Genomic DNA, 18,040 nt, shown 5'->3' on the forward strand with positions numbered 1-18,040 from the left:
TAAACTCAGCAAAATATTCTTAAAGAGTCCAGTAGCCCATAATAGTATTGGGTCTTCCGCTTGACTGGCAATGTCAGAAATTGTTGACCTGAGTCCCCTATAGCTCAACATAACAGCATGGCTTTACTTCTTATATTTCCAGCAGAAACGTTTAAAGTGACTTTAATAACTGCATTGATAGCACACTTTTTTTTTGTACTGGGGTTTGAACTCAGGACCTTGCACTTGCCAGGCCGGCACTTATGTCACTGAGCTATACCCCCAACCCCTGTAGCACACTTTCCAATGAGTAACGTAGCACCTACTACCAACCAAGCACTCACTCATTCAGTATGAGAATGAACAATTCCCCAGTTTATCTTCTACTGGGGTGGCTCTATTGGTCTTGCTATTGTGTCCTCTGTCTCTGGATGGTCCCTGGGCTGCTGAAGGAATCTAAGTCTTTAGCACCACATTTAAGTGTTAAGTGCTTTTCTTTGTGCAATTGTGCATCCCATTAATTGATAGTCATACTTGGCTGAGAATTAGTGACTCACACAACTTTGAGATGGTGATTGTTGTTCACAGAAGCAACCCGAGGGGGGGATTGTGTGAGGTCAGGGTTTCCTATGAACTGCACAGCTAATTGAATGACTGCAAAGGTAAAACAGTGTTAAACTAGGTTAAGAAATTTCAACTAAGGCAATAAAATCATTGATTAGTTCAACAGGGGGAAAGGACCTTCCAGACCAAATTGACCCTTATTCACATGAGAAATGGAGCCTGAAAAGTTGAGACTGACTTCCTTACTTCCAGATCAGTGTGGTACCCTTTGAGAGGTGCTTGTGATTCACTGATCAGAAAACAAAGTGTGCCAGGAAAGCAAGGGTCAGAGCTCCTGGGGATAAAGTGGGGTACACGTGTCAATCCCTGTGGTCATAGGTAGGCATCCATACAGAGCACTGAGAAGAGGAGCTAGGGACAGCTATGGACTTTCAGCTTTGGGAGAGATTAGAAAGTTGTGTTTCTCAATGCAAATGCCCTCTCTGTGTGCTTTTGAATAAATTCCAACTTGGGCAGACCAGAAGATGATTAGGATACTTCATTCTTTCCTGGCAGGACATTTTAGGGTGACTTCGTGCTGGCACAGGAAGAGAGAGGAGGGGCAAGAAAGGACAGTTAATCTGGGAGGAATTTATTGGGGCAGGAGATTCATGTCCCTCCAGCTCATGGGCTACTTGCCCAGAACAGCCAACCCAGCCATTAAACCTCCTTTAACCCTCTGAAATCCCCCAGTCAAGTCTCCCTCCTTCAGCAAGTTGTTCCGCTCAACCTGCATACGTATTTATGGTCAGGATAGAAAAAATAATGTAGTGTGAATATATAATATATATTTGTATTCATGTATGTTATGTATTTGTAAATATTTACATGTTCTGTTTAGTCATATACTTGTAAAAAATCTATGCAAGGTAATAACTCAGTCAACTTATGATACCTTCATAATTCTTGATATATAAACATTTCAGTTAACTCAGAATTTCCAACCACAGGAGAGTTAGAAATGTACCTTCCAGGTATGTTTACAATACACTTTTGCAGAAGAATCAAACATGGGGAAAAAAACCACATATATTTATACAATTCACTTGATTGTTCTTATGTTGACTGAAGGGGAAAAACTAACACATCTGGGGCGGGTAAGCAATAGACCAGGAAGTCAGGATCCCAGCTGTGGCCTCTCAACTCCATGAATTCCCTGGGCAGCTCTGGACGAGCCATGTTGTCTAGCTCAGCCCTCTGCCTCTTGTCCACAAATGACAGATCATCCCAAGCCTTGTTTTGTGTTTCTGAGAGTTAAGCTGCCAAACAATGAGTTGAGACTGTGTTGAAAACTGCATCGGTAACCCAATTTTTAAATGTGGAGAGTCAGGTGGAAGAGAAATTCTAAACTGCAACCCAATTGGAAATGGAGAGAGAGAGAGAGAGAGAGAGAGAGAGAGAGAGAGAGAGAGAGAGAGAGATTTTTTAACTGAATGTCATCCTCAATTGCTGTTTTGCTTTTCTCTTTGCTTTTCTCCCAGGACTCCATTCCCAGCCCACCTGGAAACTCCCCCCATAAAGGAGGTAAGATCTTGAAATTAGAAGTAAATATGCAGTGAATCATGCTTGCCATGATTCAAAGATGTGGCTCCCCATTACCAATCCCTATGACTGTGTCCAACAGGAAGGGGGTGGGGCACAGATGGGGTCTGCTTGGGGCAGAGCTGATGTCTCTTGGTTGACCTCAGGAGTCCCTGATCAGCACTCCTGTCCACACCAACTTTCCATACTCCCCCAACATTCCTGATGATGGGCACCCTTCCTCTGGCCAGCCTGGCATGGGCACTGATGGGAACACAGGGAGTACCACATCAAAAGCTTGAAGCACTAAATAAGGCAAGGGTGTGTATTATTCTTTTCTGGGCTTTCCACCTAGGAACCTTGACTCCTGAGCTCTTAAATGTGAATAACAGTATTCACCTCATTAATACACTGGAGAACTCAATCAGTCCCTGTCTATAAATTCCTTGGCATAGCAATCAGCTCAGGAAAACCATTAAATAACTGGTAAAAGCCAAGAGGCATAATGAACTTGAGGATTTGTGAAAACAGACTTGCTGCTCATCTTTGCAAATGAAATTAACTGTATCTTCTCTCTACAAGCCCCAGAAGTGTGATAAAAAGTGTTCAGTTAATAGAGAAGGTGAAAAACTTGAAGGTCGCAATTAGTATTTTTATCATGAGAGGAGGAAAAGTCAAGCCTAGAGAGGGAAAGTGAAATGTCTCTCCCAAGGTCATAGAGGACTGAACCTGGAGGCCTTCATCTCTAAGCCAATTCTCTTACACCTTGTAACACCACCTCCCCCCACTCCAAGTCCTGTATACATTATGCTTGACAGCAAGCACAGCTGGACAAGCAGACAGCTCGAAGGGAAAATGAAAAGGAGAAGCAGGAGGCTGTCACAGACACTGAGGCCTCCTTGGAACTGAGGTCTGGCACATCTCACACAGATGTCCACATACTTGGAATCTCCTTTAGGACACTCTGGCCCGTGTATTCCCTTCTGCCTGTACCCCAGAGACTTAGACAGTCAGCTCATGAGCCTCCCGCAGCAAGCATTCTGGATCTTTCAAAGCAGTTACCGTAGTACAACTTTGTAAATAATGTCTCAGTGTCAGTTGGAATTAATTAGTATGTGGCCTTATTTCCCATAGTGCTTGTGTGGGCAATCGCATTACTGCAAAAAGGGGTAAAGTACAAAACCAAGCAAACTTCTTGTTTACAGTTTATAGTTCCAGATGGCAAACATTTTAGGCTTTGTGAGCCTCAGTGTCTCTGCTGCAATTAGTCACCTCAGATGTCACAGTGATGCAGCAACCAGACTACACACAGAGGAGCAGGCATGGCTCCAATCCTATAAAGCTTCATTCCTGTACAGAATGAGGTGTGGTGAGCTGGCTGGGGCCTGAAGATTGGAGTTTGCTAATCTCTGTAGTGGAAACAGGACAGGCTTTGGAGTCCGATGTCTGCATTAAGTTGGAACACGCATTCCCGTAATGCTTTGCAAAGAGCAAAATGCACAGTGTAAATAAAATTCCCCCACCCCTAGCCCCATCCTTCCACCGTTGCATCCACCTGGACTTTCCCCATAAGACTGGACCTTTCATTTTCCTAAAGATAAAGAAGCAATCTTGAACATGGCCATGGTCTCAGTGTCATGGGTAGTTTGAGTTGGGCAACAGGCCCTAGGTCGTTCTGAATCTCAGTTCCTCACCCACAAAGTGGTTCAATCATACAATGAAGTTTCCATCAGTCCACAATGGGATGGGAAAAGGGCCTGTGAGGCCTTGTTCAGACGGTCAGTTGCTTTTACTCTCAGAACACTCTGTTCTGAATGTGTCCTTCCTGTGTTCTTTGGCAGAATGCACTCTCACAGTAAGAAGCTGATGTGGAAGGGAGTTAAACTGATTTGCTTTCTGTCCATTTCTTAGTTTTATATTAGTGGTCACAAAAGGCAAAATAAAAAGCTGCCTGCTCCACATCAGTCCTTGAATTTCTGCTTTGAGAAAAAGTTCTTTGGTTCATGAAATATCCTGAGTCAGACACTGTGGGTTAGGTCACTTACCAGGTCCCATCTTGCCTGACCCATAGGTAGCAATGTCAGAACATGAACCCAAACCAACCTCAGTTTACAATTCAATGTTTCAGCCACCAGACTTTTAAAAATGCTCATAATACTCCCCACTAGGGCTGTGAAATTTTGTTAGAGAACATTCCACACCTCAACCCCAGCTCTGAAAGCAAGCAACATGAGAATTAGTATCCTTGTTTGCAGAGAAGGAACTGAGGCTCAGAGAACCAGAATGTCTTGTCTGAGCTCCCACGAGGAGTCCATGGCAGAGCAAGGACTGTCTCTGGGGCTCTTCCCAATGGCCCATGCATGGTGTGCTCTAGCTGTGAGATACCAGGGTCCTGCTGTGTGTGGTCGCAGTCCAGTCCTTCTCCTGCTTTTAATACAAGTCTACACTGGCCTTGGCTTGGCAAACTGTGGACACTGTATGGTGAGGTGGTGGAAGGAATACCACCTTAGGGTAAGACCTGGGCTACAGAATTGATTTCTTTGGGCAGGTCTTATCTCCTCTGAATTTCGTTTGTAACTCAATTGCAATATGCTAAATGAACTAAAAATGTCTGTCCAGAGTTGATACTTGCTGAGGCCATAGTTTTGTCTGATCTGTAAAAATAGAAGACAATCTAACAATAATCCTGAGGGAACCTGAAGCCCCATCCCAGTTCCACACCAAGCAATCAAACCAGCACAAGCAGAAAATTGTTCCTCTTAGAGATAAAGCCATTGTAAAAATGTGCCAGGAAGAGGTGGACTCACCTTCCAGAAATTCTTTAAACAAGGCCTGAGAGGCAGCACAAGGCTGACACTGGAGAATGCAGGGAAGAGCCTTCCAGGGAGCTCTCTGTGGCAGCAGCTCTGGAAATCATCCACTCCCAGCAAAAACCAACATCAGCCTGAGCCTGGGAGGCAGGGCCCTGTAAACATGTGAAGGTACCTGAGAACAGGATACACTTAGCTGCAGGGAACTTGCAGAAACCCTTGTCTATGGGCAAGTCCTAACATAAGCCTCCAGTTTCCAGCCATACAATCATCCAGGAAACCACCACCTCATGCTCACTCCACCAGGCTCAGGACTCTTTGGCCATTCTTGAGGAGTGGCTAGAACTGCACATTAGAACCAGAGGTGGGAGGAGAGCTTTTCTCTGTGCCCCTCTCTTCTCTCAGTCTTCTTCTCTCACTTAGAAGAGAAAGCTTATAATGACTTCTGCATTGAGATGGAGAGAAGAAGCAGAAAGAACAAGTCATCCTCATGGGACAGCGATACAACTCTACCTGCTGCCCGCAGGAGCCTGTATCCTTGAGGCACAGGTTCTGAGGTACAGCCCTGTAACCAAAGAAAAGGACCGTCACACCATATGCAGCCTGAAACCAAGGGGGTGAGGTGAGGGGACATGCTTCATGCATTTCTTCATCACTTACTCTAGCTTTATGCCTCCATCACATTTAGAAGCTCCCACCTGTTCATGATGTGTGGTTTATTTAGCCAAATCCAAGAAGATAGCCACCTTTGCCCTGAATTCTCTGGGTTTCCTTTGTATCTAGCAATGTCCACAGAAGGAGTTAGGATAGTGGAAAGCTGCTCGGGCAGCATGGTACAGCACAGCTCAGTCAGCAAACGATGCTGTAGAATTGAATGTGCGATACCTCTGTTGAGGTAAAAGCAGCCTCAGCTGTTCCAGCCACTGACTGTTTCTGAAAGGACAGCTCTTCCCTGAGTTTCCACTCTCTGCCACATGAAAAAACTCGCTCATCCTCCTACCTGTATTGATATCCTTCTCCCCATTTCTAGCCACCTCTACTGACCCCTGAAAAATCTGCAGAAATTTAAATTCTGCTGACTTTATTTTGCAGAATGCTTTTGTGCCTTTGATTTTGCCTTCAACCTTCCCAGTGTCTCTTGGGTCTTTTCACAGCATAACAGCTCACTGACCAGTAGTTCTGACCTGTGCTAGATGAATTCTGCAGGAAATGGCTAAGACAGTCTCCATGTGTCCCTCTCTCCCATCATGGTGTACATATGAGGCCTTGGCAGAGTAGGAATAATGACACTAATTGGCATGCGCCATGTGCCAGAGCTGGCTGAACGCTTTTTGATGTGCTCATTCGGCCTCACATCTAGCCCAGGGATCATTATGATTCCTATTTTATCAGTAAGAAAACAGGAATACAGCACAGCTTACTGACTTGTCTATGGTTTCACAGCCAGTCAGGAGTGAGGCAGGGCCTCAGGTCAAGCCTTGAAGCCCTTCTGTTTGGCCAAGAATTAGACTGTGGATCACTTCCTTTCGGTGACCCAACTGCTCTCCAAGAGTGGATGTCCTGCCCACACTGTCGCAACTCCTCCATGCCAGCCCCTACTGGCTGGCTGGCTGTCCCTGAAGCATCTTGTTATCTTACTCTGAGGCAGAAAGGGCCAAGGTGGCTACCACATGTGGGTTGGGGGAGGGTCAAGGACCCAGGGCAATTCCATCCCTTGTGTCAGTTGGAAGAGATTTGTCTTCCAGGCAAATGTTATGTGACCTGTAACAGTTAGTGCTATAGAGGTTCTAAGGAAGCTAAAACAGTAGGCAGACCACAGGAGGGTGCTGAAGATCCTGCTATGGCTTCCCCTACTCCTGCCTGAATTCTGCCACCAGCTGAAGAGGGGGAATCAAGTGCAGAGAGCTGGGTTGGAATTCTGTCCACCTAGTCCAGTCCAGAAACTCAAAGCAACTCAAAGCAACTTTTCCTCTCAAAGACTTGGGATTTTTATTTCTAAACCATTAGAGAAGGGAGTGAACCAGAAGACCAGCCTGGGGATGGATGTTGCTTTGAGTGCAATACTCCAGGGACCAAACAAATATCTTAGAGTTCTTTAGCCATCTTACTGTTCTAATATTTATAATTTTTACGTGGTTTGACAGTGTATCCTCTGCCCCCAGCTCTCTGTTAAAAAGAAAACATAGGCATTAAAGGTGACCAGGTGAGCCTGGCTCTGCAAAAACCAGCTCAGAAAATCAATACACGCTATCTATTGAAGGCCCTGAAACTGGACCAAGAGACTGGCTCCTCCCCATTGCCAAGCTATTCCTGATGTGCTGTGGCCAAATCCAGGTGGTAGCAGTTCTTCTAGGACACCACCGTCAGAGCAAAAGAGACAAGGGGGAAGAGGCACACCACCACTCTTCCTCCTAGAGACTTCCCCTAGAAACTAGACACCAGCAAGCAGATGGGTAGATGAGCGTCTAGAGTACCCAACTCACCAATCTTGTTAAGTCTTAGATTTTTTTTTTCTTTTTTTCCTTCTCCCTTTCACATAAGAGGGAATGTTCCTTCTCAGGGAGTAAATTGCTTTTCAGACAGTTATAGGCCACTGTTTACTGCTTCATGCCCACAAAACACACTATACCTGCCCTTAAACTCACTGTCTTTTTTTCAAGGCAGAGTTAACAGGAATCAGGACCCTCTCTCCAGGAACAACTAGGCACTGAGCTACTCAGAATAGAGTTCTATTTGATCCCCAGGAGGTCGTCCAGGGTTCTAAGGCCTAATTCACACACCCAAAAGGAGAGGAAAAGAAAAAGAGAAGATGTCAGGCAGAAGAGGAATGGAAAAAAGGAAGATGGAAAAGAAAACAAAATAAAGCACTGGGAAAAGTGAAATTTTACACATGAATTTAGCCCATACAAATCACAGGACTGAACTCAGAGGAACTCTTGTAGTTCTCCACAATTCAGAGACTTTTGAGAAGGGAAGGAGGGATGTAAAACAGGCCTATTCTTCAAGCTAGATTCATTATGCGTTTTTTTTTTCTGGCTCTCTGGATGCAACATGTCTTGGCCTGAATTGCTAGAAGCCAACCAGCACAGATACTAAACAACTCAGGCATCACTAGTTGATGCCAGGCTCGCTGATATGCACTAGCCTGTGTGAGCCTCCTGCCAGCCCTTGAGGTAGGGACTATTACTGTTCTCCCTGAGAGCTGACTACTTCTGTGTTGCAATGGAAATTTGTAAAGTTGTTAAAAATGTTTGTAGTTTTATTACATAACTCCAGGTTCACCCTTCCTTTTAAAGACTTCGAAGTTCTTCTTCTTAAACACTCTCCATCACATCAATTCATCCCGCCTTTATACAAAGGTATTCCAAAGAAACAGCCATAAAGTATAATAATTTTATCTTATATACAACAGCAGCACTGGAAAGGTTCCCAAGCCTCAAGGAAACTGCAGGAGGCTTAAGTAAACATCTACATAATTTGAGTTTGTATTTATGAATCACTTTCCATAGGCTCCATGCTAAGGGTATTGGAGTGGGCAATCCCCAAATGCTACTGGAACTCTCGTGGCATCCCGTTCTCCTTTGTTTACCCAGTGGTTCTTCCTGCAGTCTGTTTCTCCATCAGCAGTGGGCCTGGTGGCATCAAGGGACTGGTCAAGCCCTAGCCCTTTGTAGTGACCCTTAGGTTAAGGATTCACATCAATCCCAACTTCTACTGAGAACTGAGTGATTCCTCTAGATGTTACTGTTGGGACTCTCCTGTACATTCTCCAAGAAAGATAGAACCAAAATGCATAGTCATTAAAATAATCCTTCTTTTTCTTAAAAGGATTAAACCATTTTCAATGAAAGGAGGATTCTGCACATTTTTTTAAAAGCATTGGATGGGCTCAAATAATTGCATCATCGAAAGACTCCAATCCATCAGACAATGTCAGGTGTTGCATTGTAATGAGCCAATCCATTTTGCTAAATGCTTTTGCTGAGCTGAGCCATTGTAACAGTGACAAAAAGAAGCCTAGAGGAGAAAGAAACTATCATCTGCAGTTTCTAGCTATGTGCTGCTCTGGCTACCTGACACCCATGGTCTCTGCCGCGTCATACATGGACACATCTGTGTTGATCAGTGCTACTCTCCCATCAGCGGTGCACTAAGGAGAAGTGATGGGTCCAAAGCTAAAAGTCTTGTCCTGCACCCACGCGATATTCTTCCCAATGCTTTGTGTCTACCTTGTCCTTACAGGGAAGGTGCCGTGGAGCTGGCAGGCACCTGACACTCTGAACACCTGCCATTAGGCTGGGTGATCCCTCTGGTTTCTTCTTCCACAGTCGAGCTGCCCTAAGCACTGGTGTATTTTTGTGGAGGGTGACCTGGAAGCTTTCCTCACACAGGCCTGGAGTCATCTGCTAGCCTTCTCCCCCATGCCAGAACTAGGAGGGCTCATTAATGCCAGTTTTCTCTGCTCCAGCTGTCTCGACAGTTCTCAGTTCCAGTGCCTGTTGTGGTTCTGAGCCCACTTCTTATGCTTACCCCTCCCTGCTGCACAGAAATCCTGGAAGGCAGAAATAGACCCTGGGCCAGGAGCCAGCAGCCCTGTGCTCCACACCCAGCTCTGCCACTGACCCACTGTGGCACCTGGGGTCCTCACTGGGATTGATCTTCTGATTCATAAAACTGAGCTCTCTGTTAACATGGCATCTGATGGACCTTTCCATCAAATCTTATGAATTCTCCAGTCAAGGTCTAGTTTTAAATTTAGCCTAATCCTGAGCTTCTAGACCATGGTTTTTTCTACCTCCCACCATACCTTTTTCTTCCTCTCTCTCTTCTCTCCGGTAGGATTTTCTTGGCACATCTTTCTTTCCAGTCCTCCAAACACCATCAAAGAGAAGTCCATGGTCCTTCTAGAAGATGCCAGAGCTTAGACACAAAAGTACAACATATAATTACAGTGCACCAGAGGCTTTAACCTCAGAGAAATTCAGAGTGCTCCAATTATGTGGAAGATGGTGCCTGCACAGAAGGAGTATGCAGCTCTGGGCTCTGTCCTGCCTCTATCACTAACTTGCTGGATGGCCAAGGGCTGGTCTGAGCAGAGGCACATGATTATGTGTTCCTGCACCTGGACCAAAGATTCTCTTAGGCAACTTCTAACAACCATCAAAATTTCCCAGAACCAGCCTACTCATGGCTGAGACTGTCCCCAGAGCTGGAATGTTCTGTTCTATTACTGTAGGCATCTGAAAAATCTGAACACAATCTCCTCCTGCAGCACAGCCATATGCCCATGAAGCAGTCAGAGCTGGGCCTGGCTGGCCCCTCTCTAAGCCCACCCCTGTAGTCTTGGCAGGACACAGATGAGAGTGTTCCACCTTCCAGCACAAGCTAGAAAGGCCCTCTGGGTCATCAGTCCACATCAATCTCCAACTGGATAGGGATGCTAGAGCCCACAAAGAGGAGGTCCCAGGATCCTAACTCCCAGGCCAGCTCAGCCCTAGCTGCACATGGCTCTTATTTTCCATACCTTTGTGTTTTGCTTCTCAAACAGCCCACCAGACATCCTTTATGGAAAACCAGGGAAGCAGGGTGTGTTTTGGTCTCTACGCTCCTGGTCCTCCACACTCTGGGGACACTGCAAGAGTCCAGCTGCCTGGAGCACCAGCTCTCTGCTTCTCCTACCAAGGAGCCACTCCGTGTCTTCACACCCAAAGGGAAGGTCGTGTTGTGGACACCCAGGCAATGAGGACACTTGAGCTGCATTGGCTGCTGATCCTCACAGAGCTCTACCCAGCTCTTGGCAAGGGCTTCATTACTTCCAGAGCAGCACACCAACCTCTGAACAGCGCTCAGTGACTTATGTGTGGCTCTGGAGTACCTCATGTAGGTCTTCCCATTGCTGCATCTGAGAAATGGGCGTGAAGGTAGTGCTCACTTTAACTGGGGTCTGACCTGCTTCTGCTTCCACTCAGGACCTTAGAGTTTGGGCCTTGAAGATGAGGCCACACTGTCCCCACTGGCACTCTCATGACGTATGAAGGACAGAGACTGCCCTCCTCCCAGTCTTCTCCACGTCTAACACATGTTGCTCTTCTTGCACCTTGCTATGTCTTGCTCCCTGAACTAGCCTTGGTATTGTCATTCTTTACTTCATTTTGTTCTTTCTTCCTTTTTCTCTTCCTTTCTTTCTCTGTCTCTGTCTCTCTTCTTTCTTTTTCTTGCTTTTGTTGTTGTTGTCTTGTTGATATTGTTTTCTTTGTTTTGGTACTTGGTATCAAATTCAGGACCTTGCACTTGCCAAACAGGTGCTTAAGATGTTGAGCTATCTCCCCAGCCTGCCTCTTTCTTTCTTTCTTTCTTTCTTTCTTTCTTTCTTTCTTTCTTTCTTTCTTTCTTCCCTTCTTTCCATATTGAGGATTGAACTCAAAGCCATTACCCTGAACTACATACACAATCATCCCTTTTTTAACAAAAGGTTTCTTTTCATTTTGAGACTGGGTGTCACTGAGTTGTTTAAGCTTACAATCTTCCTGCCTCCACCTTTCAGAGCACTTCAGCTGTAGGCACATGCCACCATTCTCTGCAGGCAATACCATTCTGAAAAGGAGCTGCTTTTGTTTTCCTTTTACTTGAGCCTACCAAAAAGATTCTTTAAGAAAAACTAAAACATGCCATGCCATTTGACTTCAGGAAATGTGAAGCCTTCAGAATAAGGTTATTTTTTCCATCTTTGGGTTTCTCAGAATTACAACTGAGGTTACCCGACTGAACATGTGAAGATCAAAGGGGAAAAACAACCAGGAGCCTGTATGTGAGAGACAAGCCCAGGCTTGTGCTTCTGCCTGCTGCTAGCCTCCCACGTGGTGCAGGGACCAGGCAAGCAGCAAGGTGCCAGGGCCTTCAGCCAGCATCCAGAGCTTGTTTTTCCTCATCCGGCCGTTAACCTGGCCTGCAGCCCTGGAGCAAATGAGGCGTGGGGAAAGACAAGCCAAACCTCCCTGTTCACCTCGCTCATGCCCTGAGTACACAACTCATCTCCACAGAGAGAAGTTAGAGGGTTGCGCAGGAGACGGAATGCAACAGACATGCACAGTGCCTCTTCTGACTGGTAATGATGCACAGGCAGCAGTCTCCATCCTGAGAGCTCTCAGCCTCATGAAAGAACCAAAAGGCCAACCAAAGAAGGGCAGAGATGGAGGAGATGACTGCTAGGCTGAGTTGCGAATGATAGTGGGCTGGAGGAGGGCCCCTTGTAAAGGGGGTAGGAGGGGCTGCCAAAGCGGAATGCCAAGTCAACAGTGAGCGCTCAAGGCACCCCAAGCCTCCAAAGGGCAGCACAGCGATCAGCAATCCACTGGGCACTGAATCCAGCTCCAGTTCCACACAAAAAGATCTGGTCATGCAGCCTGAGTTTGAATCTCCACCTCACCAACAACCTGCTGCATAGATGTGAACAAGTCACTGCATGTTTTAAAGCCTTGGTTTCCATACATAACATGAAGGAATCAGCATATTAGGGTAGGTGATTAAAGGGCCTACAAGCAAGCACAGGGGCCAGGGGTTCAATCCCTTGGCCTGCCATGCTAACCCCATCCCCAGGGTGCCCTGAGACGGCAATTGAGGCTGGTCGTGGTGGTGTGCGCCTGTAATGCCAGCTCTTGGGAGGCTGTCAACAGGCAGATCACTAGAGTCCAATCTACTAGTGAGACCCTGAACACCCTGTAGACACTTCCCTAAAATACAAAAAATAAAGAATGAAATAAGGGTGAATGGGAGACTTCAGTTACACAACGCACGTAGCATGTCGAGCAGAGTGCCTAGATGCAGACACCACTTGACAGGTATTAGCAACGATTAATATTACTGCCACTGCTATGCCGATGGGGAAGATGATTGATGTTGGGACGCAGGGTGAAAGGGGACGGGAGAGTGTGGCAGAGGTTAGGGTCCAAGGGTCACGGACCCTGTGCTGAGCAGCTCAGGCCTGACATGCAAACCCAAGGATTCCAGGCAAAGGGATGCAGGCAATCCTGCCCCTTGCACTTCCTCCTGACTCATGTTCTCCAGCTCAGAATGAAAGGCTGCACTAGGAGAGTAAACTTGGTGCGATTCTTTTTTTAATTTAATTTTATTATTAATGTATTTTTCATTTTTACGTATTTGGTACAGGGTCTCACTGTACAGCTCAGACTCGTAGAGATCCTCTTGTGTTTCAGCCTCCCCAGTGCTGGTATTATAGGCATGCACCACTGGACTTGGTGGCCAGCTCAGCAAGCCCCAGGGGAGGGCTGGCAGGGCGGCACACAGGACTAGAGATCAAACCCTGGTTCCTGCACTTGCCAGAGCAGGTGCTTAGTCCTCTGACTCTCTCGCCGAGCCTAACTAGGTGTGGTTCTGATTCTACACACCCTACCTGTAGGTGATGGGCTGTGGCAGGTGGTATAAAAACATGTTTTGGAAGGAAGAAAATGGCAGCAGGGCCCTAGCCCTCGATGCCAAGAGGACGTTGCGACCAGAAGGTCTTTGTGAGTCAAGGGTAGGTAAGGATGAATACCGCCCCTTTCTGCTGGGGACACCTGTAGCAATAAGCGCACTCAGACAGCAGAGGGAACTCTTCACTCAACCTTTAACCACTCCAAGGTCTGATGAAATTGTGAGGCCAGAAGGAACTTTCCCAAGCTTGGTCATGAAGAAGGTTGTGGGCCCAAAATATATTACTCAGAGAGCAGATGCACCAGGGTGTGGCTGCTCCACCACGAGAGCCTGTGGCCACTGCCTGTTGTCTGGGTGGCCTTCTTGGTCATCTCTGGTGACATCATCAATGTCATTGTCAGGTTGGAGAGCACCCCTCTGATAGATAAGGAAGCCAGGTCTCATTTGTTCCAAATACTGTAAGTTCAGTTCTCAAGTCATGACAGAAAATGTATAATTTGACTCTGCGTACAGAATAGTTACTATAATAAGGAAAGGCTAGGCTATCATCCCTGGTGCAAATACTACAATATTTTTAGTTCTTAAATGTCATAATGAGATGAATGCTCTTCTTGCCCCTCCCAAAGAAACTCCAGAGAGTAGGCTTGCTTCTGAGGTACCATCCATCTTTGGTCCTCTTAAAATTGAGTGAAATTATCTTTGTGGCCTAAAGGGGGAAACCCAACCTCTAGAGTCAGACTGCCGTGAGTACATCCATAAACGTACTTTTCCATCAGTCTTCTTGACCTTGGCCTGGAGCAGCAGGGTTCATCCTGAGAGCTGAATTAACCTGTACAGATGAAAGTACGTAGGGTAGCGCAGTGCCCCGGCAGCAGCAAAGGCAGCTGAAGTCGCTCTCAGTGCAGCAGCGGCGTTCCGATGACCACTGCCCAGTGGGGTGATGTGGAGCAGTGCACTTAACCTATCTAATTCCAAGGGTTTTCTTCCATCTTTAAAAGGCATTTAGGGCCAGGGAGATAGCTCAGCAGCGTAAGCACCTGCCTGGCAAGCACCAGGACCCAGGTTCAATCCCCAGTACCACATGCTGGCCCTGAAGTACGCCAAGCCAGCCACCAAAACTGGACATGGTGGTATACACCTGTAATCCCAGCACTGGGGAAGCTGAGACAGGAAGATCACTATGAGTCCAAGCCACATAGTGAGACCCTGTACCAAGTATATAAATCAATATTTTTTTAGAACAGAATATATTTACTGGGGGAAAGAAAGCTTCTGTCTAAGAAAGGGGCAGAACGATGGCCCAAGCAGGTTGTCCCCTATAAATAAAATTTTAAAGGCATTTAATCATAACTCCTGTAGTTGCTGTGAAGATTAAATGAGATAATATGCAGAAAGTGATGAGGATATTTCCTGTCAAGTTTTTTTTTTGTTTTTTTTCTTTTTTTTTTTTTTTTTTTTCTTTTCATTATGTCTACAGTCTTCTAAAAAATCCCAAGTAGAAGCAATCAATTAAAAACATACATTTTGGAAAAGTAAAACTCCTAAAACATGTAATGACATAGAGAACTAAAGAAGCACCCCCCCCCACGAAGCAAAATAGTAACTGTCAATGTCAAAGGCTCATGAAAAGAAGTCCGGGGTCTCCATTCCCAGAGCAGCAGAAGGCTTCATGTTTGATCTCTTTGCTTTCAGGAAACTGCTCGGATGACCTCTTGTGCATCCTGGAAAGGGCTCCATTCAAGAAGTCAAGGGCCTACCTCAGAGGTCAGTAGCCAAGCCCAGGAAACCCAAGGGCATAAGGACTGGTTCCTGTCCCTTTCAGCCACTTTTAAGCCAGAAGAACCATGGCTAGCCCAGGACTGAGGGGACCTGCAAGTGTGTTCTGTGTAGCAGAATGCTTTTTATAATTTGAGTTTGACACCCTGGGGGAGAAAGTAGAGGGGGAGATCAGTACCATCCAATCTACAGGCCTCCCTCTCTTCTGCCCCACACCCCACCTGTTGCCCAGCCCCCACTTCCTCCCCTCCCTCCCCCATCCTCCCTATTCAGCTACCTCTCAGCCTTAACCAAGTACACAGTCCTTTTCTAAAACAAGGGTAGAAGGCTCTTCATCTCCATGAAGTATCCATAATTGGAACCACAAAACTGCCTTCTCCCCAGATTGACAGTCTAATGAACACGTTGACACAGGGCCTATTTGCATACTGCAGTGTACTTCAGATACAAGATCCCTTGTAAGTGAAGCCAGAAGAGGCACTTCCACGGCAACAGAAGGAGGTGCAGAGGAGATGGCCAAGATCCCCTGAAGGGCCACTCTGTTCATTTTAAAAATTCAATTTTGTGGTTAGATTAGTTTTACCTCTCACTGGAATTGCCACAAGCTTTAGAGGAAAAGTATAAAGACAATTAAAACAAACATGCCAGCTTCCCAGTTCCGAAGGTACCTTAACTAAGCAGTGCTAAATTTCATTTGTTAGGACTCAGAGACACACCTTCTGTTGTAAACACATCTGCTCAGAGGTTCTGCTATGGAACTCCAGATGGCAGGCTCCTCTATGTACACGTGAGGGGCCTAAGCAATTGCATCTGCTGCCCTGAAAAGAAAGAGGACATTCAAATATTCGGACAGTGGCCTATTAAAGGATATATCTTAACATGAAAGTTAACAGATACTCTCCTGGGCAACTTGTACCTAACATGGTTATAAACAATATCAACTGTCCCATCTCTGATACTTTTTGTAATGCAGACCAAAGAGCAGTGGTTCACTGATTATTCATCTATAATAAATGAACATGATAGTGCAGACTTTGTACAGAATACCATGCAGGAGCTTATAGTGTAAGGGGAAAGACACTAATCCTCATAGGAATGCAGTATGATAATTTTATAATAAAGGAGGCAGGGCCACATATTTGACCCTTTATCTCTGAGCACTGAGGCAAAGGGGAAAAGGGGCTTTTTCAGCTGTGGCTTCAATAAATAGACCAAGAGGGTGTAAAGGAAAACATATTCAGGTGATTGGTACAACAGGTAACATTAAAGAAGACAAAGCTCTTGAATAAAGCCAGAGTTTTCTAATCTGGAGATGAAATCTGGTCCATAATTCTGCTTTTCGTGCTCCTCTTCCCAGTGTCAAAGCATCTCAACAGCACCAAGATTTCTTGGAACGAGGACGGCATTCTCAGCGGAGTCAGATACCATGACGGGAACCTGGTGATCCAGTTCCCAGGCTTGTACTTTGTCATTTGCCAACTTCAGTTTCTAGTGCGGTGCTCCAATCACTCTATGGACCTGAAGCTGGAGCTTCTCATCAACACAAAGGTCAAAAGACAGGCTACGGTGACAGTGTGCGAGTCTGGAATACAAACTAAAACCATATACCAGAATCTCTCACAGTTCCTGCTGGATTACTTGCAAGCCAACACCACCATATCAGTCATGGTGAACCAATTCCAGTATGTGGATACAGACACCTTTCCTGTCGAGAATGTGCTATCCATCTTCTTATACAATAGTTTCGACTGAACAGCATCTTCAAGAAGCAAACAACTCTCTACTGAACAGTACTTCATCTATCCAAACACTGGGCCAAAAGAAAACGTTAGAGCAAGACTGAAACCACAAATTATATTAAGTAGTATATTTCTGCATCTCTTGGAAAGATACATATCCAGGGTTTAAAAAGTGAAGTATCTTTCAAAGCAATAGTGTGGGAGTGCTAGAGTGTGGCAACAAAACCCTACATGGGAATCAGAAGAGATGGGGCTGCCCCAGCCCAGCTACTAATTCACTGTTGGACCTTGACCCATTCTTCTTCATTTGGTGCCCAGACCTGAAAAATCTAAGGGACTAAGTTTGGATCTCTCCAAAACCCCTTTCACCTCCCAACATCTGTGATCCAAGACTCCAGAGTTGTAGAAGCTCCCAACCAAATGAAGGTCTGCCACATCAATATAAAACAAAGGATATCAGGGACAAGTGGCTGGGCGTCACTGCAGTGGGTCAGAATATGGTGACAAAGCTCAGGATGTCTTCCAGAGTGACCTTGTGTCTTCAGCAAATTCTCTATCCTTCTATAATGATCAAGGTGATGCTGTCATTTGGCCAGGGACCAGCTGCCATTCCCTGTATGAGATACAACTGTTCTCTGTGTCAAATTCCTCTTGGGAAATCAGTTCTGTGGGGGGGTTGTGAGTCCCCAACAAAGCTGTTGATAGGCAATCATGGCTTCAAAATGGCAGGAACATCTACACAATGGCGCCGTCCTATCCTGACTAAGGCGGCTGTGATTTGCCTAGTGACACCCAACTTGACACTCCCATGTTATCTCACATCGTCTTTGAAGAAGCAAATGACCTGCAGGACTGGGATGAGCCCTGCCCAAGCCATTTGGCTTAAAGTATGAGCCCCTGAGGTTTTGTTTCAGGAAAAAAAGAGAGAGGCCCTCCACTGCTAGGCAAAAAAAAAAAAAAAAAAAAAAAACCAGAGAAAATAAATTCCATTTTTTCTCAAGGAAGAAAAGAGAAAAGACAGGGTTAAAAATGCAGCAAATTTGTTATGGTTTAGAAAGTATTTAAGGAAAAAAAATATGAGAGGGCCTGGGGCAAGGAACAGCGAAGAAGAAATAGAAACATTGAGGCATATGCGGAGCAGTAGGTCCCATCTCCCTCCTCTTGCTTCTCATCTGTGAAACA

At 45.7% G+C, this 18,040-nt stretch overlaps 1 protein-coding gene across 1 annotated transcript in view; it reads left to right on the forward strand.

The window, feature by feature from the left end:
* Tnfsf8 (TNF superfamily member 8) overlaps positions 1-17,808 on the forward strand; it is a 28,504-nt gene extending 10,696 nt beyond the window's left edge. The window contains exons 2-4 of the mRNA XM_004638537.2: positions 2,064-2,106; positions 15,036-15,107; positions 16,477-17,808. Coding sequence (XP_004638594.1) covers positions 2,064-2,106; positions 15,036-15,107; positions 16,477-16,871 — 510 coding nt within the window. The 3' untranslated portion in view covers positions 16,872-17,808. The remainder of the gene's footprint in view (positions 1-2,063; positions 2,107-15,035; positions 15,108-16,476) is intronic.
* Positions 17,809-18,040: the final 232 nt, after the last annotated feature.

The sequence above is a fragment of the Octodon degus genome, unplaced genomic scaffold (assembly GCF_000260255.1).
Source record: "Octodon degus isolate 3935 unplaced genomic scaffold, OctDeg1.0 scaffold00098, whole genome shotgun sequence".
In the NCBI taxonomy this organism is placed as follows: Eukaryota; Metazoa; Chordata; class Mammalia; order Rodentia; family Octodontidae; genus Octodon; species Octodon degus.